The sequence below is a fragment of the Rhinolophus ferrumequinum genome, chromosome 9, assembly GCF_004115265.2.
Source record: "Rhinolophus ferrumequinum isolate MPI-CBG mRhiFer1 chromosome 9, mRhiFer1_v1.p, whole genome shotgun sequence".
NCBI classification, from domain to species: Eukaryota; Metazoa; Chordata; class Mammalia; order Chiroptera; family Rhinolophidae; genus Rhinolophus; species Rhinolophus ferrumequinum.
In genome coordinates this window covers 11,303,596-11,330,342 of record NC_046292.1, presented here as the reverse complement: position 1 = coordinate 11,330,342, position 26,747 = coordinate 11,303,596, and the positions used below count along the sequence as shown (strand labels likewise).

General features: G+C 53.4%; 1 protein-coding gene across 1 annotated transcript in view; it reads right to left on the bottom strand.

Moving 5' to 3' along the window:
- Window positions 1-2,143: 2,143 nt before the first annotated feature.
- PADI1 (peptidyl arginine deiminase 1) overlaps window positions 2,144-26,747 on the bottom strand; it is a 35,788-nt gene continuing 11,184 nt past the window's right edge. The window contains exons 2-16 of the mRNA XM_033115687.1: window positions 23,243-23,423; window positions 22,028-22,100; window positions 21,348-21,409; window positions 19,966-20,083; window positions 19,712-19,837; window positions 17,751-17,923; window positions 17,495-17,601; window positions 16,329-16,452; window positions 15,806-15,913; window positions 14,299-14,450; window positions 9,843-9,987; window positions 8,946-9,039; window positions 7,734-7,813; window positions 6,879-7,004; window positions 2,144-4,318 (exon numbers count right to left, since the gene is read on the bottom strand). Of these exons, the coding sequence (XP_032971578.1) occupies window positions 4,085-4,318; window positions 6,879-7,004; window positions 7,734-7,813; window positions 8,946-9,039; window positions 9,843-9,987; window positions 14,299-14,450; window positions 15,806-15,913; window positions 16,329-16,452; window positions 17,495-17,601; window positions 17,751-17,923; window positions 19,712-19,837; window positions 19,966-20,083; window positions 21,348-21,409; window positions 22,028-22,100; window positions 23,243-23,423 (1,903 nt within the window). The 3' untranslated portion in view covers window positions 2,144-4,084. The remainder of the gene's footprint in view (window positions 4,319-6,878; window positions 7,005-7,733; window positions 7,814-8,945; window positions 9,040-9,842; window positions 9,988-14,298; window positions 14,451-15,805; window positions 15,914-16,328; window positions 16,453-17,494; window positions 17,602-17,750; window positions 17,924-19,711; window positions 19,838-19,965; window positions 20,084-21,347; window positions 21,410-22,027; window positions 22,101-23,242; window positions 23,424-26,747) is intronic.

The following is a 26,747-nucleotide window of genomic DNA, read 5'->3' as shown; positions in this document are numbered from 1 at the left end:
AACCCAACACTACCCCACCAGCCCCTTGGCAAGTGGTTTAAAAGACCCTGGCCCTGCCCCTCTAGCCTGGGGTGCTAGCTCATTGGTTGCAGTCCTGGAAGCCCAGCCCCTTCTCAGAGCCAGGAGCTCAGGATTGGCTGAAAGGAGCCTGATATTTGCATATGAACCTGTTGTTCCCACCCAGGAAATTGAGGTTGGAGCCCTCCTGACCAGCCCACGAGGTGGTGAATGGAGGGTGAAATGTGGCGGTGTAACCAACGATTCTGGTTTGTCAGGGACGGAGGCATTTCCTGGTGTGCAGGGCTCTCAGTGCTGTACTGAAGGAGTTAATTTCTGGCTTTAAAGGGGAGCAAGTCACTACAGGTACCAGGCCAAGGCCCCGGGGCACACCAGGGCCTTGCAAGGGTGCAGAGATGTGAGGTATTGATCTAGGTCCCTTCCTCACTTTCCACACTCATCCTCCTCACCCCCTTTTCCTGCATTTTCACAAATCATATGCTTTAGTGGGGATATGCTTCTCTACCCTGATGGGGGAGCTGGTGAAATGCAGATTCCTGGACCCAGCCATCATCTGATGCAGCAGGTTAGGGGGACAGCCTAGCATCTGGATTTTTAACAGGCACCCAAAGCATTTTGATACTTCAAGAAACACCAGCTATTTTCTTAAGAGCAGGGACTTTCTAGAAGCAGGACTGGATTTCAGCCCTGCCTCAGCCACATCTGGGCTGGTTGACCTGGGGCAAGTCACTTTTAATTGCTCTGTGCCTCACTTTTCACATCTGATAAATGGTTGTTGTGCAGCTTAAATGAGACAACGTGGGTAGAGCTCTAGTATAGAGCTTGGCATTATTTTATTATGGGTTGTGTTGTTATTGTTATTATTTTTAGACGCCAAAAGCCTCTGGAAGAAGTGATGGGCGTGAAAACCCTCTCCGGCCAGGAGGAGCTTATGAGAACGTCAGAGTAGGAAGGCTCACTTTTCAGGTGGGGGGGGGTTCAGGCACCTGGAACAGCAGGAGCTGGGGCTCCGGGAAGAGGACTCTTGGGTTCCGATCCGGAGTCCACCAAACATGGCTGTGGCCTTCGGGTTATGTCCCCTCTCTCTGGGCCTTGGTTTCCTCATCAGTAGAAAATGTGGATAATGCTCAGTCCTGGCAGAGTTAATGGCAGGGACACACCCTGCCCAGGAAGGTTTAGAAGGTGCTGAATAGAGGTTTCCTCCCTTTTCCCAGGTGGTGCTGACAATTTGAGGCAGGGTGGGGACCAGGACCCGCTTCCCAGCTGAAGCACTTGCCTGGTTCAAGGGTCTCAGCAGGACTTTAAGAGGGGGGCTCCTATAGCTCAGTGTCTGGGGGGAATGCTCTTCCCAAGGAGAGCTGCTGGGCTAAAGGGCCCCGTGACAGCTTCACTTTTTTGGCTGTAACATGGCTTAGCGGCTGACGCAGCTGGATAAGAGTGGAGCTCAGGAGGAAGTCCCTGGCAATCTCTCTTGCCTGCTTAGAAGGACAGCTGGGGAATAGATGCAAAAAGTGGGGGCTCCCCCCAGGGCACGGGCCCACTGTTTTGGGGGCAGGACCAGCCTCCCGCTCAGAGCCCTGAAACTCCCTGTGGCGGTAGGCCTATGCCTTCACCTCTTCCCAATTAATACCAGCTTTTAGAAACAGATCTGTGGTTCATTCAGACTAAAGTGTCAAAGATGGATGGCAAACTTTTTTGCCTCTTAGTCCACAACAAAAGCTAACATAAAGTGAATACCTGAGTGTGTAGGATGCGAGGGGCGATGTTTTCAGGCCCCTGAAATCAGATCACTGAGGCCGTGTAACAAAGTGGCTTTAAAACAGGAATGAAAGGGAATCGCTGTGGCCTGAGGGCCTGGCCACAGTCCTGCTGGGAACTCTCCCACCTCTGCCATCGGGCCCAGCTCTCCTGCCTTCTGAAAGATGGAGGAGATAGCCCAGGAAGGGAGAAGAAATGAAGAAGTAGGTCCCACCCTCCCCTGATAGCCAGGCAGTGGCTCTAGGGCAGTGGGCATGTGCCAACCATCCTGCTGGATCATCCTGCCCGCCTGGCGCTGGTCCTGGGTCCTCTCCCAGCCGGGTAGGAGCTTCCCATGGCCAGCAGAAGTTGAGCCAGGGACCTGGTGTGTGGGAGGTGGAACGGGAAGCTGGACCCCCGTCACTTTCTTCCATCCTCCCCACAGCCCAACAAACAGAAGCTAAGGAGGCAGTCACTTGAAATGCATGTTGACATTTTTATTAATCAGAAAGGAGGTGACTGGTCACCCAGAACATTCTCAGATGGGACATCAGCGTGTCCCAACAGCCCCAGCAGCAATTCCAGCACTTTTTACACTTAGTGCCACTGTAGAAGCCGTGTGCCCCACCTCCCCATCTCTCTGCAGTGGCCCCCTCCCCTCTGCACCCTTTCTCTGGGGAGTCCCAACCCTGGCCACACACCCCTGGCCCCTGAAGAGCTTCCTTCTCCTCTTGGGGGAGACTTCCTTGCAATTATCATCAGAGAGTGAGCGGGTTAGGCCACGGGCTTGTACATGGATGGGGTTCCAAAGAGCCTTCTGGAAGGGGAGGATCCAGGTACACTGCCCCCGCCACCTTAAACCAGAGCAGTTCTGTTTTTTGTCAGTTTCATGTAATCTTGGGTTTCCATGTAAACTTCTGATTACTAAGGGTTCCAAGGCTAAAAGGGTTTAACAGCACCTGGCTCAATCTAGATCTCACCAGGGGCCACTGAAAACCCAGGAGGCGAAGGCCCAGGGGCTCAGGGCCCCTGAGATGGTCCCACAGGCAATGAGCGGGAAGAGGGCAGGCCAGCTCCCTGCTGCCCATGCCTGTCTGGGGCAGGGACCACCTCTTGCCCTTCACTGGCCAAGCCTGCCTGCCTATGCATGCACCTCTCGGTGACCTCACCTGGGGCCAGACTATTAACCCCTGTGGCAGTTCCATCTTCCCTTCTATGGAGGGGACACAGGGCTGCCACGGGTGTTTGCTCACAGGTGAAACCCAAGCTAGGCGCAGGGTCTCCGTGTTGCTGAGCTTTCCCCTCCCACTGCAGGCAGCAGGAAGGGGAATAATTAGACACTATTAAAGGAAATTAAACCTCGCCTTCAGAGATAACCTAATGGCCCCCACCCTTTTCTAACATCTGGGCCCCCACTCTCTGCTACATCTGGAAAGCCAGACACCTTCACATCCGGAGTCCAGAATCCAAAGCCCAGGAGTCCTAGGATGCAGAAGCAGGCCCCACTAGGCTTTGTCCTCGTGCCTTAGCTTTCTCTGCCACCATGGCCTCCTCCCGTCCTGCCAGGACTTTCTTCCTTTGTGTGCCCTCTCAGGCCTCACTTTGGCCTCACAGCATTTTTGAGCCGGAAGCAGCCAGCACACGTAATTACAGGCTTTTCAAACAGGTAACAAGCACACTTCTGAGGACAGAGTCAGGAATTAAAGGGTTCTTGTTGCCTTTTTCTTTTCTTTTTAAAGCAGGCCTTCAGAAGCTGGATTTTCCTGTCCTTATTTGCCTATGTAAATATGGCTGAGGGTGCCAGGAGGTTACAGCTTGGGTGTCCCCTGCAGGAGAAGATAGCTGGTAGAGGACAGAAGGTGACTTATGTCCCTCTTCGTGGTCTTTCAAGAGCCACAGGAGGCCTAGACCCAGGGCCCTCACACTAGAGCCCAGGCCGCCTGGGCCCCGTTCCTGATGCCAACACAAAGGGGGTGTCTCAACAAAGGGGGAGCAATTCAAAATGGGGCACCAGCTGAGGCCATGCGCCACCGTCCTGGGACACACTAGGGCTGTTGATCTTCTCCAGAAACTTTGGGAGTTGTGGTTGGAGAAGAGGAGAGGGAAGGCTGAGGGAGGGCAGTCCTTCGCGGGCTGAGTGGGCCACTCCAGAAGCAAGGATGTGTGGGTCCATCCCTGTGTCCTGGGGCCCATGGTGGCTAGCACGTTTGCAGGCCTTCGGGGGGATGTGCCCAAGGCTCCCCAAGAGAATGGGGGCCAGGTGGAGAGTTCTCGCTCTCATTCCAGTGGGGTTCTCTGGCAGGCGGGCAGAGGATGGCGAATAGCAGGCTCAGGGCACCATATGCCACCACTTGAAGGAGAAGGGCTCCCGGCGCACGTTGGTGCCACAGTGAATCTCCCCCTGCAGCTTGTGGTAGGACAAGTAGTCATTGATGAAGGTGCAGTGGAGGCCCAGCGGCTCCAGCAGGGACCGCACCTTCTCCTCCAGGCAGCAGCGGCCGTTGATGATGGGCCCGAAGGGCTTGGGGATGCCCAGGTGTTTGCCTAAAACCACCATGTTGACCTGTAGAAAAGAGAAGGCAAGAGGGGGACCCAGCTGACTGGGGACAATCTACCCATCGGGGCCCCTTCTGGCCTCTGGCTCTGGTAGACCCATCTCCAGGGCCTGTCTCATCCTTGCCTGCGTCCCTGGACCACCAGGGCGGGGACTCACTCAAGAACGAAATAGATTCATGGTTGAAAGAGGATTAAGAACAGGCAAGGCTGCCAGCAACATACAATGGGAATTTCATATGAATTGAAGTCACTCCTTCCTTCTCCAATACTTTCTCCCATCTATCAGAAAATTGTCATAACAGCTTGGTTAGAACGAGATTTTTACCATCACCTGTCAGAAACTGGTGTAACAAAAACACACATCCACAAGATCTATGGTGTGAACGTCCTTTTAGGTGTGGTGCACTTGTGCAATGCACAGCTTGCTCAACTGTCCCTGGAGGCCCTGATGGTTGTTATCATTTATCGAGCATCATCTATGTGCCAGATATATCGTCACTAAACCTCACAGCCTCTCTCTGAGGCTCTGGCTTGGACAGGTTCAGTGCCATGATCGAAGCCACACAGTCAGAGAAGGGGGACTAAAATTTGGTTTGAGTCTGACATGCCCAAACCCGTGCTCTTTATCCTGTGCCAGAATGTAGCACTGTCGCTGCCTGAAGGCGCTGAGGAGTTGGGGCATTGGGCTGGGAGCCTTTGGGGGGCACCTGGGTTTCTCTCTGGTGGCACCTCTCCTTCCCTGATTGGGGGACATGGCTGGGGGCCCTGACACTGGGGAAGGGAAGGGTGTGCAGGTTTCTGAGAGGAAAGCTCAGCCCCAGATTGATGGCCAGAGGAGCTGCCCTTGGTGTCAAAGGGGACGCTCTGGACCCACTGTCTGAGGGTGGTGCTGGGTCATCCAGGTGTGGGGTAGGCTTCCCTCACATTGCCTATGCCCTGACCCTCACCCTCAGTCTGCCCTGCAGGGCCAGGCAGGTTGGGACCAACCTGAAGCTGGAGGGTCCTGGGGGATCAGTCCCCTGGCCTTGGCCCTGAGCTACCTAGTTGCCTGCTAATGGGCCAGAACGTGCTAGGGTGGGAGTGGGGCACACAGAGGACAAATGGCAGGGAAAGGAGCCAGGAGTCAGATTTAGGACCAGAGCCAGCCCAGGTGGGCTTCCTCCTGGATGAAGACTCGGGAGACTGGAGGCCAGCCCACTGCTCACTGGGGGACCTCAGGCAAGTCAACCACTCTCCTCCGAGGGCCTCAGTTTCCCCATATGACAAATGAGGGGGTTAACTGAACATTCCCTATCTTTTAGCAGGGCCTGGACTGAAACTGGGAGATTCCCACAGAAAGGTGCGTATTGAGGAGGGAGCTTCCGGCAAGTGTGGGCAAAGCCAGAGCCCAAGGGAGGCTACCAAGGTCACGGGCTCTGGCCCAGGCCTCCCCCCAACCCTCAGCCAGACCCAGAGCCAGCTCACCCCTTAGAGCTTCGCTGTCTAATACAGTAGCCACTCGCTACATGTGGCTGTTGAAATTAAAATGAAATGAAAGTAAAACTTTGGTTCCTCAGCCACACCAGTCACGTTTCAAGTGCTCAGTAGCCACATGTGGTTCGCTAACTCCCATGTCATATTGAGCAGATATAGACCATTTCCATCATTCCAGAAAGTTCTATCAGCACTGCCTTAGAACAGTGGTTCTCTTAGAACCAAGGGCAATTGTACCCTCCAAGGCATTTTTGGTTGTCACACAAGGAGGGGGTACACCTGGTATCTGGTGGGTAGTGGGTAGGGATGGTGCAACATCCTATGATGCACAGGACAGTCCCCCAGGATAAAGGAAGTATCCAGCCCCAAGTAGCAGTAGAGCTGAGGTTGGGAAGCCCTGCCTTAGAGGCTCTGCCGGGACCCCAGTGAGGAGTCAGGAATGATGCAAGTCCTGGTGGGGAAGCCCCACCCCCCATACACCTGCCTCCAATCAGCACGTGGACCCTAGCATTCAGTCCCAATCTTTGTCTTGTCCAATGACAGGGATGAGTGAAAGGCCCCAGGCTGAAGAGAGAAGGTTTCCCATCCTGAGGCTCCACCCCTCACAGCTGCCAACACCTAGACATCCTTTCCCAAGGGCTTAATGGGCACTTTGGCCAGGACTGTGCCGATAGCATCACCCAAGCCCCTCCCAGGGGCCCGCAGGTGAGCTCATAATCTGCTCACCTGCTTGTCAGCTGCCCGAGTTAATGACAGCCGGGGAGGCAGCAGCAGCCTGCCCCACCCCACTGGGGAGCAGAGCAGGGATCTGAGGCCCACCATTGAAGCCCCAAACCACGCTTCCTTTTCCCACTTGGGGAATAAAAGTCCTTCGTTGTGGGGGCTGCTCTGTAGGATGTGTAGCATCATCCCTGACCTCTACCCACGGGATGCCAAGAACACGCCCCTCACTGTGGCGACCCAAAATGCCCTGATTGAGACGGTCTATACCTGCGCGAAAAGCAACATGCCCTGGAGAGGTCCTCTGGAAGCCCACCAGGACCCTGCCAGGCTCCAGGGACAGGAAACGACCCTTCCTTCCTCCACACTCTCACCATGTCAGGGAAGAAGGCTTCTGCACGGGAGCCCCTCATAACGAAGAGCTGGGGGATATCCACGATGTCCCGCTCCGCCAGGCCCAGCTCCTGCTTCAGCAGCTCCCGGTTCCAGTCGATGCATTTCTAGGGGAAGAAGAAGGGCAGCCCCGTGCCCCCAGGGAACCAGTGAGGATCTGAGTGCCCACTGTGTGCTGGGCCCTGAGCAGGGCCCTCTGCACCCTTTAGCTCCTTTGGTCTTTGTGCCATTGCTAGCCCAGACAGGTAAACTGAGGCACAAGTGACCTGCCCAAGGGCATAGCGCTAGGAAGTGGCAGAGCTGAGGTTTGGACCCAGACAGTTTCTGGTTGCAAAAGTCCTTGCCACTACACCACACTGTCCCAGCCACAGTGCGCTTATGCTCCAGTCCATCTCAGAGGTTTTGGAGAAAGAGCCGGCACTGCTGGGGAGAAGGGAGGGGACTCCTCCCGTTTACTGAGCACGGACTCTGCTCCAGGCCCTGCACCCGGCGTGTGACAGGCATTAGCCCGGCCCCTCCCTGAGACGCCACTGTGCCCAGTCTCCTCACCAGATCTCCTTGACTCCCACCCACCTCAGGGCCCCATTTCTCCACTTCTCCTCATCTTACCAGATTTCTCGGGTGAGAACTCAGTTTTGCTTCCACAGAAACCCATCATTTCCTCAGAGCAGGGAAAGATCTCCCTTATAAACCTGCACGGCTGTGTCTCTCCGTCAGACTGTGGGTTCCCAAGGGCAGAGGCCCTATTCTATACACAGGTTTCAGCACCCCGATCCCCATAGTTCTCCCTGGACGGTGAGGGACCCCCAAGAGCAAGCAGGAGGCCTGCCCCTCACCTGTACATAGTGACTGTCACTCCGGAGGCGTCTGTCCGCCAGCATGTCATTAATGCTTCTCTTTACCTGGTGTTCCAACCCTGCAAGAGAAAAAAAGACAGTACATGAGCTCAGGGAGTAATGCCTGAGGCTACCTCGGGCCTGGGGCTGCATAATTCAGGCCTGGGACTGCATGATCCGGGCCAGGATTCTCTTCCCACCTCAGTGCCAGGCCGGGAAGCTAGGAGGGAGAAAGCCAGAGAGACTGGGTACCCTGATGGGACTAGGCTCTGGTTGTACATAAATCCTGGAGATGGATCACAGATTCCTTAGGAAGGGACTCCAGGGCTCAGGGTCTAATAATTACAGTACAGCTACTATTATTGAACACCTACCATGTCTGGGCCCCCTACTGAATTTATTATTAACTTTTAAACAATGCTAGGTGGAGTTAATTATCACCCCCAATTCAGAGAAGAGGAAACTGAGGCACTGAGAGATTCATAACACATCCATTATCTCACAGCCAGCAAGTGGCAAGACCAGGACTTGAACTCAGGTCTGTCCAGTCTGCAAACTACTCCACATCCCTTCCAATGCTCCATTCCTCGGGTGAGAGCACTGTTTGTGGTCGGGAAGGGGGAGGTGCTCAAGGGGCCAACCAAGCCCTTGGAGGGTCTGTCAATTCCCAGAGGATGGGCCACAGAGGGGCCCTGACCTCCCACCTGGTTCCCACCCCTCCCTCCTTGAGCCCCTAGCCCCGCTGCGTCCTGTAGCATAGCCCTGGGCAAGCAAATTCTCCTCTCTGAGTCTCAGTTTCCTCCTTTGTGAAAAGAGATGAGGAGGGAGGAGTGGGACATTGGGAGATCCAACGGGGCCAGAAGGGAAGTACCCAGCACAGACTGGCAGGCAGAGCGCTGATTGCTTTCTGTTCCTTTCCTTTCTGGAGTATGGCCAGGAAGTGCCCCCTGTACGGAGAAGGTTATCCCTTTGCCTGTGCCTAGGGCAAGCCACTGGTCTCCAGGCTTCCCTCCCCTAGCCCAAGAGAGAGAGACCCTCATCCTTAGCTCCCAGGTGAGGGAGTCAGGAGAGTTGGTGATTCAGGCTCTGAGCTCAGAGATCTATATACAAAAAGCCTGTAAACAGGGCTCCGTCAGGAAGGCATCAGCAGTGCCCAGGGCTGGCAATGAGAGGGCAGTGTCCCCGCAGGTGGACCAGGCCATTCGCACTCACCATCAAACTGGGCCGCCTCCCCATAGCCCTCCTCTTTCTTCTCTCGGAACAGTTTGAGGCAAACACTAGGGCTAGCCAGGAGCAGCCGGAAGCCCTGGCACAGAGGGAGGGAGAATGGCTCAGTGCACAGGGTCCCCCTACATGCAGGAGACCCCAAACTCAGGAAGGGCCTGATTCAGAGGCCACATGACGCATGGGACTCCCCTCTCCCCATCACTCCTATGCACCCGCCACAAAGAACTATCAGCAATCCCCCAATGTCCATGCTGGTTCCAGCCTCCAGGCCCTCGTCCATGACTCTCTCCCTGCCTGGAGGCCCTTCCCCACTTTGTCCCCCAGGAAACTCAGCCTCCCGTCCCAGGCTGCTTGCTCCCCGAGGGCTGTGCCCTGCCTGGCCACCTCTGCAAGGTGGTGGAGCTCAGTGGTTAACATGTTGGCCCAAAGCCCACTATCTGGGTTTGAATCTTACCCTACCAGTTAATTGCCCTTCTGAGCCTCAGTTTCCTCATCTATAAAATGGGGGCAATGATAAGAGTATCCACCTCATGGGGATTAAATGAATTAAAACATGTACACATAGTAGGTGCTCAGTAAACGTTACCCATTATTATCAGTGTCATTTCTGGGTCTTGGCCAAGAAGTTTGGATCAGAGCAAACACCCAGTAAGTATGAGAATAAGTATATGAGTAATGAGCAAACGAGTGCACTCCTGACCTGAGCTCTGACCTCCTCCAGGAAGCCCTCGCTGATTAACACCACCTGGCCCCGAGGGTGTTCTGACTCTGCGCTCACTATGGATACAGGTGTTGAACTGGTTCCAAGTAGTTTTGCCCTGTCCCATCCCATCAGGTCAGGCAGGGGCAGAGGTGACTCAGGGAGGAGGAGAGTGAATGCACCTTTTTGTCGGAGGTGGGCACAAAGCTCAGGAACTCATCCACGTGGCCCACAGAGAGCCAGTCAGAGTACAGCTCCACGGGCGCCTGCACCTGCTGGGCCTTCAGGAAGTCACGCACCACCTTGGCCATTCGCCTCCCACCTGACCTGGGCGGGGAGAGAGAGAGAGCCAGTGTCACCTATGGTGACCTGTGGGCGTGAGGGTTAGATTCAGGACTCTGATGTCCTCCACATCTGAGAGTCTTTGAGGATGGGGCACATCTGAGGATATGGAATCTGCATTTCGACAAACATCTCGGCTGATTCATGTGTAAGAGAACCACTGCCCAGTCATTTTGTGGTCAAGCAACACTGAGTATCTAATCCCCAGTAGTTCCTGCAATGAGGTTCGAGCATTTTCAAACCACCCTTTATTAGCAGAGATTGGGGAAGAAGGGGAGTCTGGGGTGGCCCAGAACAGGGAACAGGGGAGCAGGATCTGGAGTCCTAGAGCTGTGGGAGGAGACATTACCCAAGCTTCCTGTGTATGCAGGGATTCTGAAACTGCCCCAGGCAAGGGCCATATCCCCATTTCACAGATGAGGCATCTGAGGCCTAGGAAGTTCAAGGGAGCAACTTGTCCAAAGTCGGAACAATATATTATACTTTGGGCACTTTCCACCTTTCCCTGGCACATGTAACCATGCACAAACACACACACACACACACACACACACACACACACACACTATCTGTGTAGAGATTTTTTTAAAAATCTTTTATAAAAAAAGGATCACATTTCTTGCGCTAGCTTGTCCGGTTTCAGGACATATGGATGAACTCCCCAGCTCACGTCCAGGCTGGTGGTTCTACCTGAAACAGAACACAATCCAGCCCTTCCACCGCTTCTCCTCTGGCACCACCTGTCCAGTGACATCACCCTCACCTGAATATTCCCAGTGGCTTGTCCCTTCCCCCAGTCTCTCTGCTCTCACGCTTGCTCCTTCGCAGTCTAACCAGAGGGAGGCTTTTAAATATGTCAAATCATGTCCGTTCTCCAGACTAAATTGTCACATCACTCCCATCTCACTCACTGTAGAAATCCGCACAAGGACAATCCCGATGACCCACCCCCTCCTGCCACGCCCCTCTTCATTCGCTCAGTTCCAGCCACGCTGGCCTCCCATATTCCTGCCTCAAGCCTTTGCCTGTGCTGTTCCTTCTATCAGGAACTGTTCCCCATTACCCAGATCCCCGTAGCTCACTCCCTCACTTTCCAGATTAACTCAAATGTCACCTTCTTTCTCTATGAGACCTTTGAAAATTGCAAGAATCCCTCCACCCCCTTTCCCAGCTTTATTTTTCTCTGTCACATATAACACTATTTGGCACACTTGATATTCAAACCCAGACAGTGGGCTCAGGCAGGAGGAGATAGCTCCACCACCTTGCAGAGGTGGCCAGGCAGGACACAGCCCTCGGGGAGCAAGCAGCCTGGGACGGGAGGCTGAGTTTCCTGGGGGACAAAGTGGGGAAGGGCCTCCAGGCAGGGAGAAAGTCATGGACGAAGGCCTGGAGGCTGGAACCAGCATGGACATTGGGCGATTGCTGATAGTTCTTTGTGGCGGGTGGACGGGAGTGATGGGGAGAGGGGAATCCCATGCGTCATGTGGCCTCTGAATCAGGCCCTTCCTGAGTTTGGGGTCTCCTGCATGTAGGGGGACCCTGTGCACTGAGCCATTCTCCCTCCCTCTGTGCCAGGGCTTCCGGCTGCTCCTGGCTAGCCCTAGTGTTTGCCTCAAACTGTTCCGAGAGAAGAAAGAGGAAGGCTATGGGGAGGCGGCCCAGTTTGATGGTGAGTGCGAATGGCCTGGTCCCCCTGCGGGGACGCTGCCCTCTCATTGCCAGCCCTGGGCACTGCTGATGCCTTTCCTGACTGCCCTGCTTGTTGTCTGGCATCCCACTAGAATATAAGCTCCACGAGGGCTGGGATTTTTGTCTACGTCCACTGCTGTATCCTTTCATATAATAGATACTCAAAAAATATTTGGGAATGATATTAACGCTTTAGAACAGCTGTGTGGTAGTCCGTGGTCTATCAAATTCGAATATGTCATAGACAGCGACTAGAAGGAAGACCCCACAAGCAGTGGCACGTGACAACACTGCTTTGATTTTGGGGATAGGATCATGGGACATAGTTTTCTTGTATGTCTGTTATTTTAATACAGTGCTGGCAATTTTCAAAGACTTCTTAAAAAACTGAGTCGATAGAGAAGAGTTAGACTTTCGACATTGTTCGTCAGCAGAAAGTGGTAGGAATCAGAAACATAAGGCTGGGGAAAGGGCAGAGTCCCTCCTGGGGACACTGCAAATCTCTGCCTGGAGGCAGGGGCATGGACCAGATAGGTCCAGCCCTGGGAGGCGTCAGACCTGGTCTCTGGAGTGCATAAAAGCCACCACCAGGGGGCAGTATTGCTCAAAGATTGTGTTAAATGTGGGGAGCGGAGGGTGGGAGCATGACAGCAGAGGATGGTCGGGGCATTTGTTGAGCACTTTGTGTGTGCCTGTCTGAGGCTCCTCACACTAAGTATCTTGTTTAACCCTCATGATAACTCGACGACATATGTACAAATCACAGGTCCCGGTTAATATCTGAACTCTGCTCTGCCAAGCTCTCTGACCTCACCCCCCACTATGCCCCCTTTCTCACTCTGCCCCCTTGCTCACTCTGCCCCCTTGCTCACTCTGCTCCAGCCTCACAGGCTTCCTTGCTGTTCTTCTAATGCCTCCGGCACACTCTTTCCTCAGGGCCTTTGCACTGGCTGCTTCTACTCCCTTGCATATTCTCCTCCCAAATAGCCACATTTTTAACCCCCTCTTTTCCCTCCAGGCTTTGTTTAAATGTCAACTTCTCGCCAAAGCTTCTTTTATCTAACGTGCAAGATTATTTACTTATTTATTTGTTTGCTTATAGTCTGTTCCTCCCTGCTAGAATGTGGATAGATTGTCTGTTTTATTAACTGCTGAGGTCAGAATCCAAGATAGGAACATAGGACAGCAGCCTGCGTGCTAAATTTTAGTTTGGGCCCCACAAAGGAGCCCTGGATTCTGACTATACCCCTAACTTGCTGTGTGGTCCCAGGCAGTAGCTGTCCCTCTCTGAGCCTCAGGGCCCCATCTGTCCAATAAGGGCTTTGTTCCTCATTTCAATACAATGGCCAATGGAGTAGGAGCACAGCTGCCCTGGAGACCCCACACCTTCCTATCCTGGGGTCTTTCTGTGAGCCTGGGAGCTTCTAGAACATTTATTTTATCCCCAGCACTGGGCCCCAAACCTGGCAGATGGGAAGTTTCAATAAATATTTATTGAATTGATAAATGAATGCATAAGTGAGTGTGCATTTACTTCACTTTTCTGAGCCTCAACTTCCTCATCTGTAAAAAGGGGTAACAATTCCCCGAACTTCATGAGGGTGTTGTAAAAATTAAATGAGGAAACTTGGGTAAAGCGTTATGTTTGTGGTACATAGGTGGTCAGTAACTTTTGTCCATGAGTTCCAACCTGCTTCAAAGCAGACACACTGCTGGGGGGCCAGCTAAACAATACCTGATGTGAATCCTTTCTCCCCTGTAATGCCGGTTATATAGCCAGGATAGGGATTCTTAATGGGCCCATTTTACAGATGAGGAAACTGAAGTATGAAGTATAAAATAATTTGTTCATGTAATCACGTATCTGTTATGTCCACTGATAAATCCCTAGAGCCTTCAACAGTGCCTGGCACATAGTAGGCATGCAATAAATAGTTTTAAATGAATCAATCGAGCACCTACTCTGTGCCAGGCACTGCAATAAGCACTGGTTAGGTAGTGTACCCCAAATCACATTCTGTGACTAGTAAGTGACAGAATCCAGACTCGAACCCAAATCCATCCGATTCCAAAGCCTGTGCTCCCACGTCCCTCCCCTAAGTAGAGTGACCTGCCAGAGGCCCCAGGCCCTTCTGCCTTGTATCCTGACCACTCACTCACCGCCTATGGTGACCTCTGGGCCCTTTCAAGCTATTGCTAGGACAGCAGCTATCTTGATCTCCTACCGGGAGAGGTCAGCAAGTCCATCTCCTGCCTCTGTATCAGATTGTACATCTCCTCCCAATCTCTTCTGATTTTTCGAAAGGAACCAGAAATCTGACTTTTTATGGGAGGCCTCCTGATATGTATGTATTTAATGTTGGTGACAAAGCTCATAAAATAGTATGCAGGCCAAAAGACGATGGGCACTAGTTCTCTTCTAAGATTCTGTGGCCTTTCAAATAGAAAATTCTAGGTCTCCGATTCTCTGACTCTAGGATTGCACACAGGATGTTAAGGCCACTTTTCAGACTGGAGACTTGTGTTTGAAGTGAGGGAGTTGGAGGGTGGATGATGCAGTGGGTCCCCTGTGCCTTCTGCCACCCTCCTGCCCTGGCATCTCACCTGGGGAAGTTGCTGCCGATGAGGATCCGGCCCAGGGGATACTCCTTGCCGCCCACTGTCACGGGTGGGCTGATGTCCAGGTTGCCGAAGGAGTCAAGGCCAGAGGCACCAGCGAACGGGATTTCCCGGGTTACATATCCAAAGTCAGGACCCTAGAGGAGTACCAGCAAGACCACCCCCAGAAGGAGGGGTCAGTTGGAACAGGAAGAGACAGTTCTTGGGGTGGGGGGAAAAGGGGACATCCTGGGGGACTCCCACTTCCTTAAAAACAACCCTCATCCACTTTTCACAGATCCACTCACGCCCCCTGCTGTTCTCTGAGTATGGTGCAATTAGAGTCTGAGCCAATAACAGAACAAGAGCTAGAAAACCCCCAAACATTTGAAAATTAGGCAACACACTTGTCAAGAACCCATGGGTCACAGAAATAATCAAAGTGGAAATTAGACAATACTTTGAAGTGAAAGGTAGTAAAAGCACAGTGCATTAAAACCTGTGCAGTGCTAGTGAAGCTGTATTTCTAGGGAATTGCCGGAGCTCTCAACACCTATGTTAGGAGGAGAAAAGATTGAAAGCTCTTAGCTTCTGGTAACAGGTAGGGAAAAAATGGAAATTAAACTCAAGGAAAGTAGAAGGAAGGAAATGATAAAGACGAGAGTGGAAATCAGTGGAAAATGCCCTGGCAAAGTCAAGCCCTGGTTGATGACACAATCATCCTGCCGGGCTCATTGTCACCTCCGCTGGATCTGGGTCTTGTCCCTGACCCTGTCAGGCTGGGGTAAATGCCCCTACTCTGTGTTTTGAAGCTCAAAAATTTCCCATCATAGCCCCTACCCGGACACTGGGGTTATCTGGGTAGTGAGGGAGTGGGGACCCCTAAACAGACAGAGGCCATGAGCTTCTGGACCAGCCTAGTTTAGCCTAGCAATTAAACTCAGAGGCAATGGAGGCATCCTCTCTGGTCTTGCACCTTGGTGCCAGTACTAACTGGCTGTGTGGCCTTGGGCTAGTTACTTAACCTCTCTGAGCCTCAGTAAAGAGGAACTTTAAGTGTGCCCCATGGATTAAATGAGTAACCTTGTAAAGCCTGGAACTCAGCATGCGGTTACTAGAACTGTTCTTGTGCATAGGAGGCACACAGTGCTTGGCACACAGTAGGTATTCAAAAAACCCTTGTTACATGAAGAGAGGCCCTGGCTCATAAAAGCAAGAATCTTGAGGGCTCACTAAGGGTGCATCCCCCCAAAAGACAGTTTGGTTTCTCCAGGGCTGACTCCTTGAGGAAGAAAGATACCCAATGAGGACTTTGCTGGCCAGCCCCTCCCCAAACAGGGGTAATTTGCATCTCATTTGCACATTTGCCCAAATCTCCCACTGACTCCCCATTTGCCAGAGCCCACCACTTGTGTCTTTTTGCCCCCTAAAAGACGAGGACCAGGCAAAACAATCTGGGGATCCTATAGGAGGGGCCACCCAAGGGTTCCCCACTCTGCTTTTTGCCACATACCAGGATCTTCTTATAAGCGAAATCCTTCAGGCCTCTGTCTCGGGGAGAGTCGAAGACCACTGGGAAGGATTTGTGAGGGGCCTCCACGTAGCCAAATTCCATCTCGTCCTGGGAGGAGAGAGGAAAAGACCACAGTAACCTCCTCGGGCGTGAGTTTTCAAAACAGGATGATCCTCCCAGGTCTGGGGCAGGGTGGGGCAGCAGATCCTCCCCAAGACCTGGGGAGTGCAGAGGCTTGGGGGCAGAAGTGAAGGTGAGGTTCCTTGGGGACCTGACCAGGACAAGATTCTATCTGGGACCAGGGCATTTGGAGGGGAGCAGGATAGACAAGTGATGTAGACAGCGGGGAAGTGGTCCTATAAGGTGCATGTCCCCTACCCCAGTCCTGGCGCCCAGGCAGCCTGGCTTCCCCAGGGAGACCAAGGCCATTAGGAACCTGTGCAGGTCCCCTTTCCCAAAGCCAGGTGTAGGACGGGGTCCCTGGCTGCCCCCACTCTCTCCCAGGGTCTGCTCCTGCACCCACCTGGATCCAGCGGTCATTTCGATTTTCAGTCCAAGGGCAGATGATGAGCTTGCACTTGGCTTTCAGTACCAGGGCAGATATGTCCTTCAGAAATTTCTCATTTGAGCCATGACGGTCTAACACGCTGGAAAACACAGGGCGGGGGAGAGTACTAATGACCTCTAACCGTGGCCTTGGCCTTAGGGCAGAGAGGTAGGGGGTGAATGGGATGGCCTTGATCCAGTCTGTACTAGGCCTTGTGTGGCTGCTGGATGCAGGGGTGCAAATGCAGTCCCTGCCCTAGAGAGGCTGATGGGCTAATGACAGAGACGGACGATGCCCCCAGATCACGTCGGACGGTAGGCGCAAGGTGAGGGGCAAGCCCAGGGCTGCGGAGCCCGGAGGTGGGGCACTGAAGCCAGCAGGGACAGCCGTGGAAAAGGGGACCTGGATCTCACTAGGTAAGATGGTAGTGAGGGGGCAGGTAGCCCACCTACTCCTGTTCCACACAATTGACCTAAACAAAGGAGTCAGGGTGGGGTTAGTGAGCAAAGGGAAAGAGAATTCCCTCTGAACAACTGCACACACCTTGACCCAGGTAAGCAGAGCAAACCTGTTTGGCCATACCCTTCCTCGCCTTTTGATTGATGTTCCAAATCAACCGTGACTTTTTCCACTGGTCCGACCTGTGATGCAGGAGCCTGGAGTTGCCTTACCAATCAAGGCTCACCCGGCCATCAAAGGGGTGGACAAGGATTCTGAAAGATGGCAGAAGGACCAGGGACCTGGATGGGCCAAGGCTCTCAAAGGATCCTGGAGGCTGGGGTCCCATGTTCTCTGCAGGCCCAGAAGCACACCCACACCAGAGTGAGACTTGGTCTCCTGCATCCTGAACAGGGCCTGGTACCACTGCCTGGACTAAACCCAAAATGTTCCGGGGCTGCTGCAGGCAGGACATGATGGGGTCAGGGCACTGGAGGTTAAGTCAGAGTGACCTCAACCAGAGCCTTAGCTGCTCAGGGCAGGTGGGGCTGACAGACCTGATGCACCCAGCTTGTGCCCAAGGGTGCCCTCAATGAATCCATCCAGTCCGAGTGAGGGGCCAACCCCAGAACAGCATTCTGTTCCTAACTCTACGAGTCCAGAGATGGCGGGAGAGCTGCCAGGGGGGTCGGGTGAGGCCTCACCTGCACACATACAGCTCCAGGGGGGGCTGGGTGTTGGGGGTCATGATCCAGGGGGACATGCGGAAGACCACAGTGTCTGTGAAGAGGGGCACCTCTTCAGGCAGGTTCTGGGGGGGGAAGGAGGACTCAGTGGGTCCTGCAGGAAGCCCCATCAGGCCTCCAGACCCCCAGGCGCCCAGCCTGCCCAGCCCTGGAGCCTCCAAACTGGTCCCCCAAGCTCCTCAGCCCCTATGCCCACCTCCAAAGCCATACATACCCCCATGTCCACCAGGCTGACACTGAGAGAGACCAGCCCCAAGAAATCAGCATCAGGGAAGGTGAGCCCCTCCACGTAGAATGTGATCTTCCGCTCCCCTGGGTGCCGCTCAACGTTGTAGGACAGGTGCCGGGGGCCCAGCACCTGCTTGTAGTCTGAGAGGGAATTCCCACCTGGGGGAAGCAGAGTCAGCACTGGGGTGGGGCAGTGCTGGGACAGGAGTGTGAGGACAGGAGGAGAGGAAACCAGGGGCAGAGCCACCTATGTGTTAGATCCACTTGGGCTCCTCTCCAGCTCTGCCACATGTAGGCTGTGTGACCTTGGCTCAATAACTCAACCTCTCTGAGCCTCTCTCAGTTCCTCATCAGTGAAATGGGCTAACATTATATTTCTCATGAGGTCAGTATAAGGTTTAAATCAGATAAGGAGATAAAAGCCGCTGGCACAAAAGATGAAGAAAAGCCAAATGTCCATCAGATGAGGACTGAATAAACAAAATGTGGTGCGTGCATACAGTGGAACACTGTTCATCCACAAAAAGGAACGAAGGACTGCTACCACATGGATGAACCTTGAAAGCATTATGCTCAGTGAGAGAAGCCAAACACAAAAGGCCTCTTTTAGTTGTTTGTCACCAACAATCCAGCCCCCAATCGCATGATTCCATTTATATGAAATGTCCAGAATAAGCAAATCCATAGAGACAGAAAGCGGATGAATGGTTGCCAGGGGCTGGGAGCCGGGCGGGGCATGGAGAGTGACTGCTAACACGTACAGGGTCTTAGGAAGGGTGTGGAGGTTGATGAAAATGTCTTGGAACCAGATAGAGGTGGTGGTTGCACAACATTGAGAAGGAATAAATTCCACTGAATTGTTCACTCTGAAATGATGAAGTTTAGGCTATGTGAATTTCACCTCAATTAAAAAAATTGAGGGGCGGCCGGTTAGCTCAGTTGGTTAGAGCCCAGTGCTCTTAACAACAAGGTTGCCGGTTCAATCCCCGCGTGGGCCACGATGAGCTGCACCCTCCACAACTAGATTGAAACAACTACTTGCCTTGGAGCTGATGGGTCCTGGGAAAACACACTTAAAGTAAATAAAAGTTTTTTAAAAAATTGAATACAAGTAAAATCGAGCTAAAAAAAGTAGTAGTTCTTCCCTGTCCCCTTGTCTCCTCCCGTGAGGGTTGGGAGGAAAATGTCACCCTGGCCCGTTCTTATTCACAGCAGGAAAGGTTGTCAGTTCACTCACTGTGACTTTACTTCTGTTCTGGTATCACGGTAAGTGTTTTCAAGCCGGCCTCTGCCTGAACTCCCACCTCTGAGACATTCAAAGCAACATTCTGGTTCCTGCCAGGTTCATTTAGCAAGAACAACAAGTTCTGGGTCAGTTTGAACAGGAGAGTGTAAAGAGGAAGAAGGAAGTGGCAGGAGAGGCCTCTTCCTATTTATAAAAATGAGTAAGGGCACTTCAGGATGAAGGATTGGTGTTTTCTTGGATGAATTAAATCTCTGGCAGAACAGCTGAGCGCTGAGGGCAGGCCTGGGCCTCAGCTTTGCTAGTTCCTGTCACCACCTCACCCTGCCTGGACAGTGCTTGTCGGGCATTGAGGGCTCATTTCATACTGACTGACCAAAGGAGGGAAGAGGGGAAGAGATGGGGGCAGTGGAAAGAGGAGGGGGCTTTGGCTCTCAAGAGACCTGTTCCAACCCAAATTGTGTGTGACCTGAAGACGGTGAATTCATGCATCTGAGCCTCAGTTTTTCCCTCTGTAAAATGGAAGTAGTTATCGAACCTCTTTCTTGGGTAGTATGTTGTGTCCTGATGAAGTGTCTGTTTGTATGTTGTAGTGAGAGTTACGAAAGGTGATGGAAAGAAGGGAGAGATGTAGACAAGAAAAGAAAGAGTTTGGTAAGCAGAGGATGGATCAGGGTGGGAAGAAGCCCCACCAGTCCACTCACCCTTGGCACAGAAGACCCCTACTCTTTTGGAATCAGAAAACGGCACATTCAAGACCAGCTTGTGGCTGTCAAAGAACTTGTCAGGGCCATCACAGGTCAGCACCATTGGGGACATGTCCTTCAGGTCTGAAGACAATGGCATCCTTGAGACAACCTTCCCTCCATCCCACCAACAGGCTTCCCTCCAGCCCCCAACCCTTTACCACCCCGCACCATCACCGTGGGCAACGCCACATACCCCTTCTGTCACTCACCATCCAGTGATGTCAGGCGGCTGTCGGCAAGGTCAAGCTGCCTGAACCTGGGATTGTCCCGGTCACAATTCACCAGCAGGATAGCCCCGTAGCCCTCGGGGCCCCAGTGCCAGGTTTTCTGTGGCAAAAAAGGAGGTCTTAGAGTCAGTGGGACCCCAGGGGCTGTGGGAAGAGGTTCTGGAGGTGGCTAAGGCCAGCCACTTTGTTAGCTTGGTGACTTTTGTATCCTGGATTTGCTTAAAGATTTAAAGAAGGCTCACAGATTTGGGGACTGAGCTCCAGGTCTCTAGACCCAGAGCCATTCTACACTTGTGCAGTGAACAACCTGCACCACCGTACACAGTGGCCCCACCTAGCCATCACACTGGAGGAGGAAGGGAGAAACAGCCTTTGCCAACCTGCTCACCCTGACCTTGATGGGACTGGAGAATCCTGAGAGACTCTCCTCATCCCACCACTCCCCTGGGATCGGTCCACCCATAGTCCTGCAGGTCCTGCAAGGAAGTCCGACTGAGGCGGGAAAGATGGCTGGAGCCATGCCTTTGTGATCAAAGCTCTTCCTGACATGCCTCCACTTTATCCCCACCAGGGCCCGCAAGGCAGGGCTCACGTTCCCATTTCACAGAAGAGGGAAAAGAGGCTCTGGGAAGTAAGCCCCAAGTCACATAGATGGGGTTCAAACTAAGGTCTGGGGGACCATACAGGGCTACCCTGGGCCAGGGACCGAGACATGATTTGTATCATAGGCCCCAGTCACCACCTTGCCCAAGCAACTTTGTGCAGTGAACAACCTGCACAACCATCCATGGCATCCCTGCCCCATCTGCTCCACAAAGCCGTGTGATCCAGGCTTTCTCTCTGGGGTCTTTCCCTGTAAATTACATCTTCGTCCCTCCTAGGATGGCTTCCAGATACTTCCTGTGCCTTGAGTTTACCCCATCTTCCTCCTCACTCTTCAGGGTCTAACTGGCGCTGTCTACCCAGCCTCCACTACTAGACGCCTTGTCTTCTTTTTGCCTTCATTCAGTCACTCAATAACCTTTTATGAAACACCTACCATGTTTGGGGTTTCAAATACAGCCCAGGAAATAGAAAAGGTATCAAGCAAAAGAACCAGTCCCAATTCTAAGGTAGCATAAAAGAGACTCAGAGCAGGTAAGCAGTTTTCCAGGAGGATGTCCAAGGGGATGGACATCCAAGGGGATGTCCATCACATCCCCTTGTGCCAATTTGGCAGTCCCCGGATATGTTCCCTACACTGTTGGATACCACAGACCCTAGGAATCCATCACCCTTCAGGTTAGAGGGTCCACCTCACCCCAAGACCATCCCCAGGTTTGCCTGTCAACCCTGCTGTGTTGGGTTAGCCAGGAGAGCCTCACCTTGTCACCTCGGTTCCTCTTCACCCGGCCTTTGCGGCTTGTGTCAACATCGAGGGAGATGTCTGGAAAGGGAAGAAAGGGACACGAGGGGCTCAGCCAGTCCCACCTTGACACACATATTATCCAGGGTGGGGAAAGCTTTGCCCCTCCCTGAGCCCATGAGAACCAGGAAGCCCTGTTCTGGGAGGCCCTTGTGGCAGCCCCACGTGGTGCTGGGTATCCGAGGGACCCAAGTCTTCAGGTCTTGAGTTTCTTGCTCGTCTACGTGTGCTGAATTGCTAGCTCTTGGTGGCCCTGATTCTGGTGGTTGAGGTTTAGGCCGGAGGCTCTGGGTTCTGGTCCATAGTTCTCAGCCGGCTGCCTGAGCCTGAGGCTGAAGGGACACGGGACTGTCCAGGGTTTAGTGCCGGATCTTGGAGGTGGGATTCTGGACAGCGGAGGCCCATTATGTGTCTACCTGTTGACACATGGACAGTGCAGTTTCTAGATTCCTGTGGCCCTAGGTATTGCTGAGTCTCCTTCCCTGAGACTCTAGAGTGGACAGAAGTTCCCTGAAGAAGTCAGGCACCTTGATTGTGAAGGAAGCTGGCCATGGGCTTGCACTCAGTGCTTCTCTGAGGCCCTCAACAGCCAACACGGAGGGTGAGGGGAAGTCCGAGAGCCAGGCAGGTGGTACGTACCAACGCCAGTGAGATAGAGCGTGCTGTGGCCCAGGGCACTGTCCTCATGCTTCCTGAAGTAGGAGACCTTCACCTGTGGGGACATGGTCAGCCCTAAGCCAGCACAGCCGCCCCTTCAGAGATGGTGGTGGTGGGGCTGTGGGGGTGATCCACACCTCCCAACAGCCCTACTTAGAGGCAGGGCAGACACGGGGGCCCCCAGGTCCTCCCTGAGACCGAAGGCCCACGTCTCACAGGCTCCCGGCTTGGATTCCGAGCTGCCTTGTCTGGCTAGAGAGGTCATGGCTGCCTCCGAGGGCTAGGTGGAAGGGCAAAGGGCTGGACAGGGTGGGGTCAGATCCCAGAGGGAGCAGCTGGACCCTCAGGAACCCACGAGCATGTTAGAGAGAAAGAATGAGGGAAGGGGCAGCTGTGGCCATTGACTGAGGCAAGTTCCTGAACCTCTCCGGGTCTGTTTCTTCACCCCACCCCCTGATAACGTCCAGTGGTCGTGAGCTGTTCCCATGGTCCAGAGCTCACGCCAAGGCCTCTACCCAGGCCATCTCCACCGTCCCCCAGGGTGGCTCTGGTAGACAGAGCCCATTCGCAACGAGGTCACTCAGGGCCCTGCCTGCAGGCACGTGGCTAGTGAGCAGAGGAGTTAGGACCTGAGCCCATGGCAGGCTCCAGGGTCTCTGCTCTCAAAGGCTTCACGGTCCCTGCTTTGTTCCTGTCCACTCAGCGGGTCACTGTGTGTGTGTGGTGGATGGCTGGGGGTCAATGCGGAGGGTGTCATCTATGCAAGAGGAGCTCCCTTATTCCTTAGGTGTGGGAGATACATGCAGACGTATGTACCTGCGTCTGCATGCATGTGTGTGCACAGCTGTTGCTATGGAGTCCTGCCTACACGAGAGTAGGGGGCTTGTTTGGGGGTCTGTGTTCGGTTGAGTGCAGGATTTATGTGGGGGTGTTTGTGAATCTGAGGTGTGAAGAGGCAGGCTGTTTTTATAGGCGAATTCATTTGCATATATATGTAATTTTGCACGCGGGGGTGGGTTTGCGTGTTTGCGTGTCTGGGGAGTTGTGTCAGGATGTGCTGTGTGGATGCAGGTGTCAAATGCCTTGTGGGGTTTGATGGCGCAAGGGGATACGTGAGTGGGGGTGTGCTTTGGGGGTCTCTTACCTTGGATGGGGGTGGGGACATGCAGCCCCTTACTCCGGGGAGGGGCCTCTTACCTTGAGATCGCTTAAGTCCTTACTAGCTGTGTCCACAGACATGATCACCTCCACTTTGGGGCCCAGGGGCCACCGGGCCTTCCCTGTGGGCTCTGCCACTCGTGCTGGGTCATAGACCACGGAGATCTTCACGCCAGAGCTCCCAGACACCTCGAAGCTCTCAGCGCCCTTGGGCACATTGCTGACAGAGAAAGGAAAGGGCAAAGGGTCCAGGTCTCAGGAGAGAGGCCACCGTGGGGTGGTGGCTGAGGTAGCCAGGCCATGCAAACATCACCCCCAACAGCTGTGTTGGGGAGCAGTGGGGGAAGTGCCGCTGGCCAGGCAGCCTGGGCTCCATGCTAGCTCTCCACTGACCCCCATGTGACCTGCCCTGGACACATCGCCTCCTGGCCTCAGTCGCCCCATCTGTAAAATCAGGGGATTGAAGCAAAGCAATGGTGTTGAGATTTATTTCAGTGGCAGAATCCTTTTTGCAGAACTCCCGTGGAACCCGGGACATAAGACAGACCAAAGGGAGCTAGAAATGGGGCTGAGCCAAGACGTTTAACCCTCTACTCCAACAGCACCCCCAAGACTCCAGAGAGATAGCAAACCTCTGGGCACCCCCACCCCATCCCAAGGCGTCCCACTCTGATGCTTCCAAATTCTCTAATCCAACAGGAAATCACTTGGTTGACCATCTCTTACCACCTCCACTGCCACCCCTGCCCCCTGGATTTCTGAGCAACTTCCTCACTGGTCTCCTCGGCTGCCGAGCCCCTTCTAGTCTGTTCCGCACACAGCACACACCAGATTGCGTTGTCCTGTTTTGCTCAGAAGAAGGGGTTCCCATCACACTCGGCAAAGTCCCCGCAGTGGCAAACAAGGTCCCGCCTGATCTGCCCCCGCCACCTTCGTGACTTCCTCCTCCCCACTATACTCTCCCTCGTCCACTCTGACCTTCTTGCTCTTCCATGAAGCTGCCTGGCTGTCTTGCCTCAGGGCCTTTGCACCTGCTGTTGCTTCTGCGTAGAATGTTCTTCCCCTAGATGTCCACAAGTCTCACTCCGTTACCGTCTTCAGGGCTCGGCTTAAATGTCACCTTTTCAGTGAGCCCCCCCCCCCCATCACTCCATTGAATGCGGCACCTTGCCCCATCTTCTCCCCTGCTCTCCCCGTCCCTGTTATTCTGCTCCAATTCTGAATCATGCTGTTGTTTATTGTCCATCTCTCCTGCTAGAAGGTCAGTTCCCCAAGGTCTGGGAGTTTTATCTGTTTTGCCCACTGCTGTATCCCCAGCACGTGTAATGGTGTCTGACACAGAGGCTGTGCTCATAAACCCTTGTTAAATGAATTCAGAGTTCATTTTCTCTGAGTCTGCAGGGTCCATCTGTACTCAGTTGTACAGGGTTGGACTAGTACCAGTACCCAGTGCAACTTCTCTCCGTCTACCTGCTACAACACATCCAGCTCATACTCAGAGCTCTGGGTTCCAGAAACGGGGGTCAAGAAGCCCTCAGTCTGCCAGGACCCAGCCTGGGCTCTCATCTTCTGGGCCTCACACCACCAGCTTTTCCCAGCCACAGCATGCGGGGGCCAGCCTTCCTGGGCCATACAGAAGGGGGTGCTCAGCAAATTCAGGCTACAGGCACCCAGAGCTAAGCCAGCAGGGCCTCTGTGAGCCTGTGAGACTGCCTTCTTTATCCCTGAATAAACACCCTCTCCCTCTGTACTGAGCACTGTGCTAAGTCTCAAGGTCCCATGAGACCCTGGGCCACGTGGAGCTCACGGCCTAGTGAGGAAGTCAGATGAGGAAATCAGATGTCGGTGTTTCTCCCTCCCTGCATGTCAGGGCTCTCCACCGCCACCTGCCAGGGCAGAACCATCAGCCTCAAGCTCACCACCCAAGATCAAGTCTACTTACAAACACCCACGTGACTATAAAGATGTCAGGGCCAGAGGGGTCCTTTGATATATCCTCCTGCTTCCATCCTTTCCTGGACCCCTGAGAACCCACCCACCCAAACATTAAGCCCTCTGGAGAAACTGGACACCTCTTCCTAACCCCACCAGGGTCACTCTGTCCCCATCAGACTGCCTCCATTGACAATGGTGACAATGGTCATATTACAGCAATCCCATCCTACGCAGTGCCCAGCTCTCTAACGCTCACCATGGCCCCACAAGGCAGTTATTATTCCCGCATCTTGCAGATGAGGCTGGGGTGGGAAGGGGCCCCCGAGCCCCACAGGTTGCTCAGGCCAGACTCATCTCCCTCACCCCACACTTGTGGCCTTAACCATCCCCAGGAACCATTATACTTTCAGGAATCCTCCCACCTTCCATGACCTGCATCACTATTTAATCAGTTGCCTTAGAAACCCGCGTCTCCCACTCGGGTCAATTTCAAGTCACTGAACTCAGAGTTGCAAAGTGATGCATAGCTGCCCCCCCATACGGAACTATTTCTACCACACAGAAGTAAATGATCTCCGGAACATCGGTAATGGGAGAATGTAGTAAAATAATAAGGAAGGGATGTGTTGTGAGCATTTCTTACCTTTGTTTTTAATATGATTTATTTAATTGTAAGCCTATGTAGTTTAATTTTAAATAATGGCTCTGTTTGACAACAGGCTCATCAACTTGCTAAAAAATGGACAATCACTTCCCCTTGGAGTAGCGGGAGCCTGCTACACTCTTCACCTTTCTCCAGCCTTTCCCTGGGGGCCTTACAGCCTTTGCCCAGGGTGACTGTGCATGGGGAAAGGAAATAATCAGACTTTTCTAGTGTTACTGGACACGGCTCTGAACCGACAATAATCTCAGGAGACCCAAAACGTCACTGGGGCCCCCCAGGCAGAGTAGAGTCTTATGGTGGTCAGGTGGCTGATGGGTTTAGCTGAGGTCCCTCTCACAGTGGGTCTGATGGGTCCCCAAACCCATCCTGTGTTTTTCTTCCCCCAATTCCGGAATGTGTTATTGGAAGAGACATACTCCGTGATGGACAGGATCCCTCACTGTCCAGCTGGCTCCGGCCCCCCAGCCCCAGGACTCCACGCTCAGTTCTCTTCTCTCTGTCGACATTCACCCTCTTGGTGATGTCCACTTCCCACACAGATAGGCTCCCACTTGTCCATCTCCAGACTCTTACAGCTAACTGACTTTTTAGCGTCTCCTTTGGGTGTCTAACAGGCATTTTAAATGTAATATGTGCAAAATCAAACTCCTACGTCCTCACTCCCACCCCATCCAGACCTCCTGCCCCAACTAGCCCGCAGCCACTGCACCTTCGAACTCGTCCTGGTCTTCTGTCCTCCCCTGTCACTCACATCCAGCCCCTCGGCAAACCTTCACCACATCTCCAAAAGATGACACTCTCACGTCCTCCATGGCTAACACTCTGGTCCACATGGATTTTTTCAATAGACTAATCTGCTTTCTGCGCCCACCGTCTGCTCTCAATACAGCAGCAGAGGGATCCTCTTAAAACAAAAGTCACATAATGTCCCTCCTGTTCATGACC